This window comes from Lampris incognitus, chromosome 17 (genome assembly GCF_029633865.1).
Source record: "Lampris incognitus isolate fLamInc1 chromosome 17, fLamInc1.hap2, whole genome shotgun sequence".
Lineage (NCBI taxonomy): Eukaryota > Metazoa > Chordata > Actinopteri > Lampriformes > Lampridae > Lampris > Lampris incognitus.
Genome location: NC_079227.1, coordinates 27,684,937 through 27,700,657, shown reverse-complemented (window position 1 = coordinate 27,700,657; position 15,721 = coordinate 27,684,937). Strand labels below are relative to the sequence as shown.

At 43.3% G+C, this 15,721-nt stretch overlaps 1 protein-coding gene across 1 annotated transcript in view; it reads left to right on the top strand.

Annotated features, from left to right (window-relative positions):
• Nucleotides 1–12,945, top strand: part of LOC130127815 (zinc finger CCHC domain-containing protein 24-like) — a 39,192-nt gene extending 26,247 nt beyond the window's left edge. Inside the window, exons 3-4 of the mRNA XM_056297535.1 lie at nt 8,479–8,643; nt 11,287–12,945. Coding sequence (XP_056153510.1) covers nt 8,479–8,643; nt 11,287–11,400 — 279 coding nt within the window. The 3' untranslated portion in view covers nt 11,401–12,945. The remainder of the gene's footprint in view (nt 1–8,478; nt 8,644–11,286) is intronic.
• Nucleotides 12,946–15,721: the final 2,776 nt, after the last annotated feature.

The following is a 15,721-nucleotide window of genomic DNA, read 5'->3' as shown; positions in this document are numbered from 1 at the left end:
ACTACCCCAGGGCTCGAACCCAGGACCTTCTCGCTGTGAGGCAACCACGCTAACCACTGCGCCACCGTGCCGCCACAAAAACAACAACCTCTCCCTAAATATAGAGAAAACTAAGGAGGTTATTATTGACTTTAGAAAGACCAGTGCCCACCATACCCCTGTGACCATCAATGGTATGGATGTGGAGAGAGTCAGCAGTGCCAAGTTCCTGGGAGTTCACGTCACAGAGGACCTCTCCTGGTCCTCACATGTCACTGCGCTCTCCAAGAAGGCCCAGCAACATCTTCACTTCCTGCGGCATCTGAAGAAGGCGAGTCTCCCCCCACCCATCCTCATCACATTCTACAGAGGCACCATAGAGAGCATTCTGACCAGCTGTATCACTGTCTGGCATGGGAACTGCAAGGCCTCCGACCGCAAATCCCTACAGCAGATAGTGAAAACAGCTGGAAAGATCATAGGAACTGTTCTCCCATCCATCCAGGCCACCTATGATGCACGGCGCACCTGGAAGGCCCTCAGTATCATGAAGCACCCCACCCACCCTTGCCACATCCACTTCACCCTCCTACCCTCTGGCAGGAGGTACCGGAGCATCCATGCTGCCTCCACCAGACTATGCATCAGTTTTATTCCTCAGGCTGTGAGGTTCCTCAACAGCCTGAACACTCAGACCTTCCTCAAAATTACTTTTTGACCTTCTTACTCACTGTCCGTGTCAGGTGTGCTTGTGATGTTTAGGTCTATGGAGTAATTTTTGTTTTTAATGCACTTTTTGTTTTTAATATTTATTGTGTGTTATTTGTTTTTATGTGGCACTGTGGTCAGTGTGAAACGTAATTTCGTTCCCCTGTATGTATGAGACATGCATATGAGGCAATGACAAATAAAAGCAGTCTAAGTCCTTGCCAATACATTGTCACACATAACCGTACAGATAGAGATGACAGAGGTGTAGTTCAAGAATCAGAATAGTATTTATTGCCAACTACAACAACAAACAATGAATTTGTCTTGGTATGCTGATGCAAGAGGGAAATATAAACAGTAAATAGTAAAGATAAAAGTTAAAAAGAATAATAAACAAAATATATGTACAAGATAAAATGAAATAAAAATAAGGTGCACCCAACACCAGTTTAGAGTTGAACATGAGACCATGTAGCAGCCCTTGTTGCCCGGCACTGGGTGGCAGGAGCTGTATTTACAAAAAGTTAAATGAGAATATCAATCCATTATCCAAGTTGCTTATACTAATTGGGGTCGCAGGACGCTGGAGCCTATCTCAGCAGTCATTGGGCGGCAGGCGGGGAGACACCCTGGACAGGCCGCCAGTCCGTCACAGGGCCAGCACATTAGGGACAATTTAGTATGGCTGATCACCTGACCTATATGTCTTTGGACTGTGGGAGGAAACCGGAGCACCCGGAGGAAACCCACACAGACACAGGGAGAACATGCAGACTCCACACAGAAGACGACCCGGGATGACCCTCATGGTTGGACAACCCCGGGATTCGAACCCAGGACCTTCTTGCGGTGAGGCGACTGCGCTAACCACTGTGCCACCATGCCACCCTAGTTCATTTTGTTTTAAGTCAAAATAAGGGAAAAATAGAAAATCAATTGTTTTAAATTCACTTTTGAGCCCAGTTGAAGGTTTTAATGATTTCTAATTTGATTTCCTTTCTCCTCAGTTTAATACAACCCTCGCTCACTTTCCTTATTTTTCCTCACTGTCACACTGAAGTACAGTTGGAAAATGGCTTATAGGTTTCATTCTGTTCTGTTCTCATGTTTTGTTTTGTTGTTTTTTTGTTTTTGCTCTAAAAGGAAACAATTAAAAAAAGGAATAATAAATATCCAAAAAAAAATAATAGTGGCCCCTTAGCGGTCTACTAGTTAAGATGCAACTTAAGTCTTAAATGACTTAATTCTCTAAATGAGAATATAAAGAAGTTATTTATAGAATAAGAGGTGTTTACACGGTAGTGCGGTTTTTATGTAAGGTGACCAAATACAGAGAGCACTAGGGAATATAAAAAGGGGGGGTGGGGTGGGTGAGGGGTAGTGCCAGTATCTGTGGGTGTCTGGGGGCTTGTTAGAAAGGCCTACTGCTGTAGGGAAGAAACTGTTCTTGTTGCACAAGGTCCTGGTTTTTATAGACATAAGCCTCTTGCCAGAGGGGAGTGTTTAGAAGAGACCATGGCCTGGGAGGGAAGGGAAGGCCATGATCTTTCCTGCTCACCTCAGTGTCCTGAGGCATACTACAGGTCCTGGTGGGATGGAAGGTTGCAGCCAATCACCCTCTCAGCAGAGTGAATGATACGCTGCAGTCTGTCCCTGTCCTTGGCAGTCGGAGCAGCATACAAGATAGTGATGGAAGAGCTGAGGATGGACTCGATGATGGCAGTATAAAAGTGCACCACCACTGGTTTTGGCAAATTTAATTTTTTCAGCTGCCACAGGAAATACATCATTTGCTGTGCATTCTTGGTGAGGGAGCTGATGTTCAGTTCCCATTTGAGGTCCTGGGGGATGATGGTGCCCAGGAAGAGGAAGGATTCTACAGTGTCAACTGGGTAGCCACACAGGGTGATGGGGGCAGGTGGGGCTGGGTACTGTCTGAAGTCCACAACCATCTCAACTGTCTTCAGAGCGTTGAGGTGGACTCATCCCTACCAGAGATGAGCCCAGTGAGGGTGGTGTCATCAACAAACTTCAGGAGGTTGACTGACTAGTGACTGGAGGCGCAGCTGTTCATATACAGGGAGAAGAGTAGAGGGGAAAGGACACGCCTTGAGGAAAACAGGTGCTGATGGTCCGGAAGTCAGAGAAGTGTTTCCCCAGATTCACATGCTCGTTCCTGTTAGATAAGAAGTCGATGATCCACCTGCAGGCACACGCAGCTGGGAGAGCCTGTCCTGCAGCAGATCTGGGATGATGGTGTTGAAGGTAGAGCTGAAATCCACAAACAGGGTCCTGGCATAGGTTCCTGTAGAGTCCAGGTGCTGGAGGAGGAAGTGGAGCGCCATGTTTACTGTATCGTCCACAGACCTGTTGGCTCTGTAGGTGAACTGCAGGGGCTATAGAAGTGGGTCAGTGATAGTTTTAAGGTGGGACAGAACAAGGCGCACTAAAGACTTCATTACCACAGAGGTCAGGATGATGGGTCTGTGGTCATTGAGTCCTATGGTCCTTGGTTTTTTGGAGATGGGGATGATAGTGGCAGTATTGAAGTTGGCGGGTACAGGGTATGTCTCCAGTGAGGTGTTAAAAATGTCTATGAACACTGGAGACAGCTGATCTGCACAGTGCTTCAGGGTGGAGGGAGAGACAGAGAGGCTGTTTAGACCTGGCATTAACATGCGTCTTGGGTGAGCCGATCACAAGTAGACAGCTCTAAGTACGTCAGTTCACACCTGGCATTAGAATGTGTCTCCACATGCATCTCGAGTGACCACTTGTGATTGGATTTCCCTTCCCTGCTCCATATTCAAATAAACACATGCATCACTGTGGTAGGAGGGTGTGGTTTGCGGCTGCAAGCGGAGAGAGGGAGTGTGGCTTGTGGGAGAGCAGCGCACCTGCCTAAGTGAATGAATGAAAGACATTATTAAATAAAGCCCGTGTTAATTGCCCAAAACCATGTCCGCCCTCGTCTCGAACCCTCCCCATGGCACATGTCACAGACCTTTCTTGTATTCCATTCCTCTTTGTTGTGAACCACAACAGGTTCTTAAAAAGTGCAGAGTAAATAAACATTATTCTGATGATGGGGACATAGATCTGTCTGAAAGCCTTCAGATCCCTGACCTGGTATACTATTGTATTTAAGAAATAGTTTATTGTGGGTACATAGTTTCACATTATTACAATGGCATGGACGCAGTAAATGCATGTTGCGCCAGATGGAGACAAAGAATCTGAGGAAAATTAACTGCGTGAATTAGGAGCGTCAGGCTCCAATTGTTTGCCTTCTTCCATTTTGTGCTCAAAATACACAGCAAAAGTTGAAACTCATTCTGAAAACTCGTTATGTGGGAAAATGTAAATGTCTCTGAACACTAGAGTTTGTAATTCTCAGCCCGAACCTTGTCAGGCTCGACCCGGTCACGTCGGTTCAGACTGAGATTAGATAGAGAGGGTTGGGCTCTGTACTGCGGTGGGTGTATAAATGAATTTAAAGATTAAATTGAATGTGCAAGCAGGCGGGGGCTCTTCCACAGTTGTGGGTCTGATGTGTGTCAGAAATTACGGATGAGGTAAACAATTAAAAAAAAAACCCCCACTAAACTAAACCCAGAGGAGGCGAGGCAGTCTTTCAATGTGGCCTGGGACACGTGGGTTTACACTTCAAATGCGATGTGGACAAATAAATCCCAGGCCACCTCAGGATGTGGCCTGAGTGATCAAGACACATTGGGTGCAGGGTGCAGGGTGTCCGGGTGGCGTGGCGGTTTATTTCGTTGCCTACCGAGACGGGGATCGTCGGATTGAATCCCAGTGTTACCTCCGGTTTGGTCGGGCGTCTCTACAGACACAATTGGCTGTGTCTACGGGTGGGAAGCTGGATGTGGGTGTGTGTCCTGGTCGCTGCACTAGCGCCTTCTCGGGTTGGTCGGGGCGCCTGTTCAGGAGAGGGGGGGGACTGGGGGGAATAGTGTGATCCTCCCACGTGCTACATCCCCCTGGTGAAACTCCTCACTGTCAGGTGAAAAGAAGCTGGTAGTTTGCAGCCCTCCCCAGATCAGCAGAGGGGGTGGAGCAGAGACCGGGACGGCCCAGAAAATAGGGTAATTGGCCAAGTACAACCGGGGAGAAAAAAAAGGGGGGGGGACACATTGGGTGGATTCACACCTGTACATAGAGCTGTCCACTTGTGATTGGATCATGCAAGACGCATGTTAATGCCAGGTGTAAACAGCCTCAGAGTCTGGTCCAGCTGCATTGTGGGGGTTCTTTCTCTTGAACAGCCTGTTAATGTCCCTCTGCAGGATGGAGAGTTGTCCTTGTGGTAGGGGAGGAGGGGGCCTCTAAAGTAGGCAGTTGTGGAGAGGCCCGGGCCCCAGCTGAGGTGCAGGAGGAGGAGGTTAATGTCCTTACAAGTACATCCTTTAGAGAGAGTTCATCTTTTTTATAGCAATACGTGGGTGACGATGACAAAATGTAAAACGTATTGGAAATGTTTCACTGGAGTTTTGTCAATGGTTTTTCATTGATGACCATTATCAACATGGCCTCCAATTTCACTATATCAGCTAAATTCATCTTAAAGGTGCTCCGCCAATATGCTTTAGCAGGGACTAAAAAGAAAGAAAGAAGGGACAGGGAGAGGTTGTATAATAAAATACTAATGCAAAAGAATAAAAAAACAGATGTTTCCTTGAAACCACGAGGAAATGAACACTATAAAGTTAAAATGACCACTTAAGTACAATAGCTATATTTGTCCGGAAGAAACTGACCATGACTACAACAGATGACTGCCCTGTCAGATATCTTTGTTTTGAAACCCTCTTGGAGATGAGTTATAATTGCTTGCCCAAGGCAGTGAAAGATATTACATAAGCCCACGTAGGTGTCTTAAAGAACACATGAGGCCTATCTCCGTGGAGGTCAAGCCAAGCGTTTATCTGGTGCGTTCCTTGGGTAACAGCTGGGCTTCTCCCTCATGCTTGTGGGCCTAATCCAAATGAAACACAATGAGGGCAAGACGGCTTCGGGTTCGTTAGTGTGCAGTAATTGGTCACATGGTATCGGACGGGCTCCGTGTTCTCTGGGATGGATGTCTAATGGAATCATTAGCGAGGGGGAGAAAGTGAATGAGTGAGAGAGAGAAAGAAAGAAAAGGGGTGGTGGGGGGGTATCCAGGCTTTGGAGGACTCCATTGTTTATCCTGATGGTTTCCAGATGATGGCAGTGGGAGGCGGCCAACCTCCTGGGCCCCTCTCAGCAGGAACAAGGATCCCAGCCAAGCCTATCCAGCACAGTGGGGAAATCTAGTTTTACCTTTCCAGGTCTAATTTAACTGAATACAGTACAGAAGATAAGGTCTTTAGATAAGCTGCTTATTAGTGTGCTATACTAATTAACTTACTATAACTAACTGTAACCAACTATATGTAATTAGACAGTCATCGATCAATAGATTGTGAGATAAGTAGAAAGGTAGATACTATACAATTACAATAACACATTGTCTACAGTAGTTTTTCTTAACAAGTACAATTCTGAAGTGCATTTTGGACTCGAACAGCTTCACACCTGTTGTGGTTTCTACTTGCAAAGCTCTCAGCCCGATATGAAAACCAGACACTTTATCCCTCTTTTGATTTTCAAACCCAACTCTCCGATTGCATTCTTGGATACAGATGTCATCGTGAGAGTTGAACCTTTTTCTTTTCCAAACATAGATTTACTTATACTTTCCCATCCACTCTTAAGAGGCCATTCTGTTTCCGCTTTGTGCGTTTCCTTTTCACGTGTCAGTTGTTGGTGTGACGGCCTTTCTTTGTTGAGGCCAGTGGAAACTGTGGAGCGCCGTGCCCACCGGTACCCTTACATTCCGCAAACCGTACGCACAGTTTGTTTTGCTTGTTCTGTGGGGAGCGAAAGCTGTTTCCTCCTCCAGGAAGGCGATGCTCCCTCTGCTCTCTCCGGGAGCGGCCTCGGGGTTGTCAGATGCATGTTATCATGTGCTTCTTTCCCAGGGACCTCCCACAGTGCCCCGCAGTGGCAAAGCGGCGCTAACGCAGGCCCTTAATGACACCGCGTCACTCAGCCAACATCGACAGCGGGTTTAGGAACGATTCGCTGATTGGATGTTGAAACACTTTCTGACAGTTTCACTCTGTGGTGGAGAGACCAACAAAGGGTTTCGTTCACCCGCCAACGTTTTCTCCTCGCTATCATGTTCAAAACAAAGGTTTGACGTAGGCAGGTCTGACAGTACTGGTTCCCCACATCTCCACGCCTAATCTTGACTTGCCCTACTTTTCTGCCAAGGTGCCTCTAATTCAAACCACTCATGTCAAGATGATTTTTTTTTCAACAACGGGTTTAAGATTTTGGTCATGATATACAAGTTCAGGGTTCATCTGGGTTTGATTTCCTCTCCACCAAGTTCTCTGCGTGCCGATTGGTGGACCGCGGCCAGCTGGAGGGATGACTGAGAGCCGGAGGTATTTGTCCCGTAGAGGAGAGGCCCCTCTCATTGGTCCCCTCCGTGAGGCAGGGGCCTCCTTTATGGTCTCTAGGGGACACAGCTGGAGGGAGGGAATTCATTTCTAATGGGAAAGTTGAAACTTCATCTTTTTTTCTGTCTTATATGTGTACATTTATAAAAGAGTAACACCATCATTTTCCAAATGTGTTTTTTTTATCTCTTACCTATATACTATATAGCCCATCTAAAGTAAGCAAGAATTTGCATGGTCTGTATCATAAGTATTGCTCTTCACATCACACCTATGGATCTAAAATAGAACAGATAAGCGAGGTCCCTTAGTTAAAATGTAGGCCAGCGGAAGCGGGCAGGCTTTCTCAGACCGAGACCTTTCATATGGAAACTCCCGCCTGCAGAATATTAAAACAAATTAACGGCAGATTTGTGGTTCCTGCTCTGCGATAATCATAAACCTTAAGTCATCCGCCAATTGCTGATTGTGATCTACTTTATAAACTCCACCACCTCGGCCACCGGCGAGGCTGCTTTCCATTCCCTTCTGCAATCATGCAGCGCTTTGAATTGGCCGCTGTCCAGAGGACCCAAAGAGGTCACCCCTGCAACGAGGTGCTGAGAGGAGGGAAGCAAAAATGTTTTCAGAGCCCTTGGTGTTTTACACACATTGAGAATTATATAATTTCTTTCATGGCCCCAAGCAAAAGCCTTAGTTTGTGGTTAACTTACGAGGAGTTTTTCACCGATTATTCATCAGTCCCACTTTAATGTTGATGCCTCGATATGAGCTAACAAGACCACCAGCCAGAACATTAGATATTGTTCTATGATGATTTCAAATGCTTGCATCCGGCTCAGATTCCCTGCAAGATCTGACCAAATGATTTACAGCAACACAGACAGGTTACATGGTGAAAACTGGAGCTATAGCTCATCGCTGTATATCTTGCAAACCGCTGTTTTTCCAAAAACCACTACAACTTTCACTTTTCTCATCAAAACAGATGCACAAGCTACCAGAGAGTGGATGTAAGTCTTTATGACAAGAGGCAATGCTAATGCTATTGCTAATGCTAAATTAGGTTCGTATGTGAAAGTGCCGCTTTTGTCCACGGTGGCGCGAAGTCAACAAAATTCCAAAACTCCCCGTAGCGCTTTAAAATGACCTGCCTACAAGTGAATGGTTATTGGTTAAAACATGGGTGTCTATATGTTCACCGCAGATTCAACTGCGTCGTGTTCGCGCCTGTTCTGTTTTTTTGTTTGAAAACTGAAGCACTGCATTTGATTCACAGGCTCGCCCTAAAGGTGAAGGCCTGACCCCGTATCAGGGAAAGAAGAGGTGTTTTGGAGAATACAAGTGTCCCAAATGCAAGAGGAAGTGGATGAGTGGGAACTCCTGGGCCAACATGGGACAAGAATGTATTAAGTGCCACATCAACGTTTACCCTCACAAACAGGTAACCATCGATCCCAACACCAGCATCACAGCATCAACTACAGATGCTGTGGGCTTTTTTTTCTTCTTCTTTTTTACATTTTTTATCAATTAACACACTTCATTATTTTACTTCAGTTTAGTTCACTACAAACTGACATGGTGGAAATGTTTCGGATAAAGACCGCTTCACAAAACACAATGACACCTCAAACTGATGCCTACTTACATACATCCCTATGTATGCAAGTAACATCTATTTCAGCATCTCTGATATATTCTTTGCACCATATCACCTCTTATTTCACCTGTATAAGCCAATCCTTGTGTATATATCTGAAGATTGTTGTGCTGTAGTGTTGTTATTCTATGTTAAGTACACTGAGAGAGCCACGAAACCGGAGACAAATTCCATGTATGTGTAAACCTACACTACCGTTCAAAAGTTTGGGATCACCCAAACAATTTTGTGTTTTCCATGAAAAGTCACACTTATTCACCACCATATGTTGTGAAATGAATAGAAAATAGAGTCAAGACATTGACAAGGTTAGAAATAATGATTTGTATTTGAAATAAGATTTTTTTTACATCAAACTTTGCTTTCGTCAAAGAATCCTCCATTTGCAGCAATTACAGCATTGCAGACCTTTGGCATTCTAGCTGTTAATTTGTTGAGGTAATCTGGAGAAATTGCACCCCACGCTTCCAGAAGCAGCTCCCACAAGTTGGATTGGTTGGATGGGCACTTCTTTGAGCAGATTGAGTTTCTGGCGCATCACATTTGTGGGGTCAATTAAACGCTCAAAATGGCCAGAAAAAGAGAACTTTCATCTGAAACTCGACAGTCTATTCTTGTTCTTAGAAATGAAGGCTATTCCATGCGAGAAATTGCTAAGAAATTGAAGATTTCCTACACCGGTGTGTACTACTCCCTTCAGAGGACAGCACAAACAGGCTCTAACCAGAGTAGAAAAAGAAGTGGGAGGCCGCGTTGCACAACTGAGCAAGAAGATAAGTACATTAGAGTCTCTAGTTTGAGAAACAGACGCCTCACAGGTCCCCAACTGGCATCTTCATTAAATAGTACCTGTTAGAGCCTGTTTGTGCTGTCCTCTGAAGGGAGTAGTACACACCGGTGTAGGAAATCTTCAATTTCTTAGCAATTTCTCGCATGGAATAGCCTTCATTTCTAAGAACAAGAATAGACTGTCGAGTTTCAGATGAAAGTTCTCTTTTTCTGGCCATTTTGAGCGTTTAATTGACCCCACAAATGTGATGCTCCAGAAACTCAATCTGCTCAAAGAAGTGCCCATCCAACCAATCCAACTTGTGGGAGCTGCTTCTGGAAGCGTGGGGTGCAATTTCTCCAGATTACCTCAACAAATTAACAGCTAGAATGCCAAAGGTCTGCAATGCTGTAATTGCTGCAAATGGAGGATTCTTTGACGAAAGCAAAGTTTGATGTAAAAAAAATCTTATTTCAAATACAAATCATTATTTCTAACTTTGTCAATGTCTTGACTCTATTTTCTATTCATTTCACAACATATGGTGGTGAATAAGTGTGACTTTTCATGGAAAACACGAAATTGTTTGGGTGATCCCAAACTTTTGAACGGTAGTGTATATGGCCAATAAACATGATTCTGATTCTGAAACGGATTTGTACTTGGTAACTGCCTGTTTGTCAAATTTCAACCCTCAACTTTCACCGCTGAAGACTTTACCCTTTCAATGCTAAGCCTCAAAGTGGCCGCCTGTGCATATCCTGGTATTTTTTGACTGTACAAAAGTGATAAATTGCACTATAATCAAGTGGTTGCTATCTTTTTCTTCAGCAGAAATTCATCTTTTCAGACATGTCAGTTTATACAATGCAAGAGCTATTGCGTGTTTTCCTGGTGCCCCACGGTAAATTGCTTCACTGTGGAAATGAAATATATGGGAACCTTAAACAATCACAATAGCAACAACAATAGCAGGACTTCTTAGCTGCGAGATGAAAACATGTAGGTGAAAGGATGAATATACTTTTGAAGGTTTTGTCTGAACATGAAGTTAAAAGTATATTTGCTGGGCAATCTGGGTAACATAGTGGTCTCTTCCGTTGCCTGTCAACACGGGGATCGCCAGTTCAAATCCCCGTGTTACCTCCGGCTTGGTCGGGCATCCCTACAGATACAATTCGCCGTGTCTACGAGTGGGAAGCTGGATGTGGGTATGTGTCCTGGTCGCTACACTAGCGCCTCCTCTGGTCGGTCGGGGCACCTGTTCAAGAAAACTGGGGGGGGAATGGCGTGATCCTCCCACGCGCTACGTCCCCCTGGTGAAACTCCTCACTGTCAGGTGAAAAGAAGCGGCTGGCAACTCCACATGTATCGGAGGAGGCATGTGGTAGTCTGCAGCCCTCCCCGGATCGGCAGAGGGGGTGAAACAGCAACCGGGATGGCTTGGAAAATAGGGTAATTGGCCAAGTACAACTGGGGAGAAAAAGAGGGGAAAAAGCCACAAAAAAAAAGTGTATTTGTTGGTGTAAGGTATTGTAGTAAGTAGCTAAGTGTGTGGTAGGCGACAGGGAGAAATGCATCTCGAAATTATGTGTGTTCTCTATGCAGCATGTGATGTACCAGACTAATCCTCCGTGTGTGTTTGTTTGTTTCAGCGCCCACTAGAGAAACCTGACGGGCTGGATGTGTCCGACCAGAGCAAGGAGCATCCCCAGCACCTGTGTGAAAAATGCAAAGTCCTCGGCTACTACTGTCGCCGCGTGCAGTAAACTCCACCGCTCGCCTTAAAACTCAGATAACTCCTCCAAAGCTTATCGCCGAGCGGTGACGACACTTCGGTTACTAAAACGTCCCGACGGTAAACTTCACTGTACTGTAATACATCAAACTAACTGTTTATTCCCATAATGTGTACTTTTATGACTTTCAGTATTTTCACATCTTCCACACAGTGGATATTTTGGGGAGGTGGGGTTCGTGAAGTATTCCTCAGTTTGTTTGCTGGCTTCTTTTTCGCTTTTGCAGTCGGACCCCTCATCAATTTATGTGAACATGTCTCTTCCATCAACTGTGAACCGAGAAATTTGCGGATTGTCACTTTCTTTTCTCACGTCGGACATGTTTCTGCCTGTTCTCTGTCTGTACTGAGCTACGTTTTGAGACAGGGATCGTCTCCCTACATTTGGATGTATATGACAGAAATAATAACTTTATTAGAAAATGTACGTTCTGCAACATACTATGTATAAAATACGCAACAAATCTTTACTAAGAAGGATATATTAATGTGTATCTATCACTATCAGTTTTATAGAAAGGGTACATATTTTTACTTTTTTTTTTTAAAGCTGTTACTGTTTTGGTAATGACACTTTGTGAAGGAGTATTATATATTAGCCAGCAATTGGTTATTCGTTGCATACTATGTGCCATTTTTTTATTTGCGATAATATCTTTCAGGTAGTTTTATTAGCTATTTTTTAAGAGACTGTGTTCATAAAGCTAATATGAAGTGCCATTTTAGTGGTTGACCCATCGGTGGTCATTTAAAGTTCAAGTATCTCATCGTTTCTGCACTGTGTAGTAGGAAAAACTCACCAAAGTGCTTTTTGAAGAACTTGGTCTTTGCTGTGGTGTCTATCCAGGAAACTCTGACCAACAAAAAAAGAAAAGGAAAAACTCGGATATACTGGGAGCGTGCTATGTGGAAAGGCCTCAGTAAGGGAAAGGCTGAATGAATGTGCATGCTCTTTGTTTGAAACGGATGCCGAAGGCTACAATGCTACAGATTGTATTTGTTGCATTTGCTGACATTTATGGTGATACTGGCAATTGTATTGTAATGACTGCTCCAAATCTCAGACATCCATTTGAAATTAAACTAAGCACTGCCAAGAAAATAAAAAATACCCATGGTTGCTGTTGATGTTGTGCTATCTGTTGGCAAAAGTCTTTTGTGATCTTGTTCCATCAAATCTGCTTGTTGGCCAACACGACTTGGCTTTCTTGATGATCTCACCCCTACTTGCCTTATTCAACATTTGGCTGCTACGGTGGACATGAAACGTTATTCATCGAAATCATTTTTCCCAGCAAAGTCCAACCTGACAGCAACCATTAAAATGGGCAACTACTAAAGCGTTCATGATTTGGATACGTGTGTGTACTGGCGATGGTCTTGAATACACAAGAAATGTAAAGTATGAGAATGGACATTTGGTTGCATGCAAATCTTCAGGAATGTAGCTTCAAAGATTCAAGAGCCCTCTGTCCAGGAAAGTGAAATTATGAATTAAAGGGAAATTTAAACAGAAATATTCCCAAGTTTGTGGTTGTGATATATTCATTCAACCTTTATTTAAACTCAGAAATATATTGATGTAGAGACCTCGTTTAAAATATCGCCGAGCAAAAAAACACAACACATCCTACGCTCCAAGAAACACAGATAAGATACTTGGGGGGGAAATGGCAATAAAAAAGCAGAAGTAATAAAAAAATCAAATCAGTAAAATACGAACATATTAAAACCTTAAAGATTAACTGAAGCAATTTAAAATTCCCAGTAAATGAGCCAGGTAAAAAGAAGAGCAACCGGAATTGAAATAAAATGAAATTAAAGATTTACATTTCCATAAGGATAAAATGAGGTAAGCTCTGCATCTTACCCAGGTTGCAGGCGCACAGTGCAAAAAACTGGATTTGCTAAACTCAGTAAATACAGCCAGCACCTGCAATGTAATCCAATCATTTGAGCGTGTTTGACAGGGGCCCACACTAAAAGATAAACCAAGTGTTTATCACACCTTACAGAGAGACAGGGCCACCCCTCCTTAACATACAGCTCATAATGAAAAGTATTATAATTATCACTGGTAATAAATCTTAGTGCAGAGTTATAAACAGTATCGAAGGGCTTCAGGGTTGCAGCTGAAGCATGCATTTATAAAATGTCACCATAATCCAATACTGGTAGAGAAGTTGCCTCAATAAGTGTCCTTCTACAAAGCAGAGGAAAACATGTTTTATTCCTATAAAAGAAACCTTTTTTTTCCCCTTAATTTGCTCACCAGATTAGTCACATGATATTTACAAGTTGTGTCCTCATCAATTCAAGTTCCAGGATACTTGTATTCTGCGACTTTTCAGTGTTTGTACCATAGTACAGATGATGAGATTATCATAATATATTTGGCTCTGGTAAAAAGCATGAATTTAGTTTGATTAGCATTAAGAACTATTACTACTACTGCTACTACTTTCAGCTGCTCCCGTTAGGGGTCACCACAGCAGATCATCCATTTCCATCTCTTCCTGTTCTCTGCATCTTCGTCTGTCATGCCAGCCATCTCCATGACCTCCCTCACCACATCCATAAATCAGCATTAAGAACTAATTTATGGTTATTGAGTGCAACTTGTAAATCAGTTAAGTAGTGCTGAAGGGAATTAACAGCAGAATGTACAGAATGTACATTGCAGTGCAAAATTTTGTCATCAGCAAAAAGATGAATATTACACCAGTTACAGAAGAAACAATATCATCTATATACAGAATGAACAGAACCGGTCCCAGGATTGAGCCTTGAGGTACACCTTTTTTTTTAACATGCACAAACTCAGATTTAACATTTCCAATAGCCACACACCATTGTCAGTCCACGAGGTAACTCTGAAACCATCCATTCCATTCATTTTCCGAACCGCTTATCCTGCTCTCAGGGTTGCGAGGATGCTGGAGCCCATCCCAGCAGTCATTGGGTGGCAGGCGGGGAGACACCCTGGACAGGCCACCAGACTGTCACACAGGGCCCACACACACACACACACACACACACACACACACACACACACACACACACACACACACACACACACACATTCATACCTAGGGACAATGTAGTATGGATGATTCACCTGACCTACATGTCTTTGGGCTGTGGGAGGAAACCCACGCAGACACGGGGAGAACATGCAAACTCCACACAGGATGACCTGGGACGACCCCCAAGGTTGGACTACCCCGGGGCTCGAACCCAGGACCTTCTTACTGTGAGGCGACCATGCTAACCACTGTGCAATTTTATCAAATCCAATATTATGAAGCCTTTTAAAAAGCAATGTATGGTCATCTGTATTGAATATCTTTGAAAGATCAATAAAAAGAGCTGCACAGTGTTTCTATCCAAAGCCAAAATAATGTCATTTAAAACAAGAGTGGTGGCAGTAACAGTGTTATTCTTTTCTCTAAAACTCAATTGGTGTATGCTTATAATAGAATGTGCCGAGAAATTATTTAGGATGATTATTTACAAGGAATTCTACTATTTTTGCTAGGCAAGGTAGTTTACATATAGGCCTATAATGGTTAAGGTCGGTTGTTCCATCGCCTCTATGTAAAGAAAGTACATAAGCGACCTTCCAGACCTTAGGAACTGTACCAGTTAAAACTGAAAGGTTAAAAAATAATGTTATGTAGCTGAATACCATTGGAGAAGCAAGCTTTAAAAAGTATTGGTCAACTTTATTCTCACCAACCGATTTCTTTGTCTACAGCTAGTAATACATTGGCCACGTCACCAGGAGAGAACAGAATAGATTCCCATATGTGCCTTAGTTAAGATTGCCCATGAAATGGATATCTGAAATGGATATCTCAACACAGTCGATGGCCTAATTTGTATCTCAAGTACATTAAAATTGTGTTTTGTTTGAATGTGTTGCTTTTTCTTCTATTGTTTGGTGGATTTTGACATTCACATCTGTGATGGAGTTACAATCAAGCAAGATTGAAGACATAAACTGATATCATAGCTGTAATTTAGCAACACATAAAACTGCTAAATCGGGATGGAAGGGTCTGGAAGAATAACGTGAAGGCCATGACTTTTTTATTACTAAAATTTAGACCTCTAGGAGAACATATTTTCAACAAATATGTTTAAATTTAAGCCTATGGTGTTTTAAGTCACTTCTTTTAAAGTCTACATTTCATGATAACATGCTATGAAGATGTGATATACTGTATTAGATTGTTTCAATGTTATGTCTCATTCAAGAGAAAATATTCTGTTTCTATAATCCCTGTACA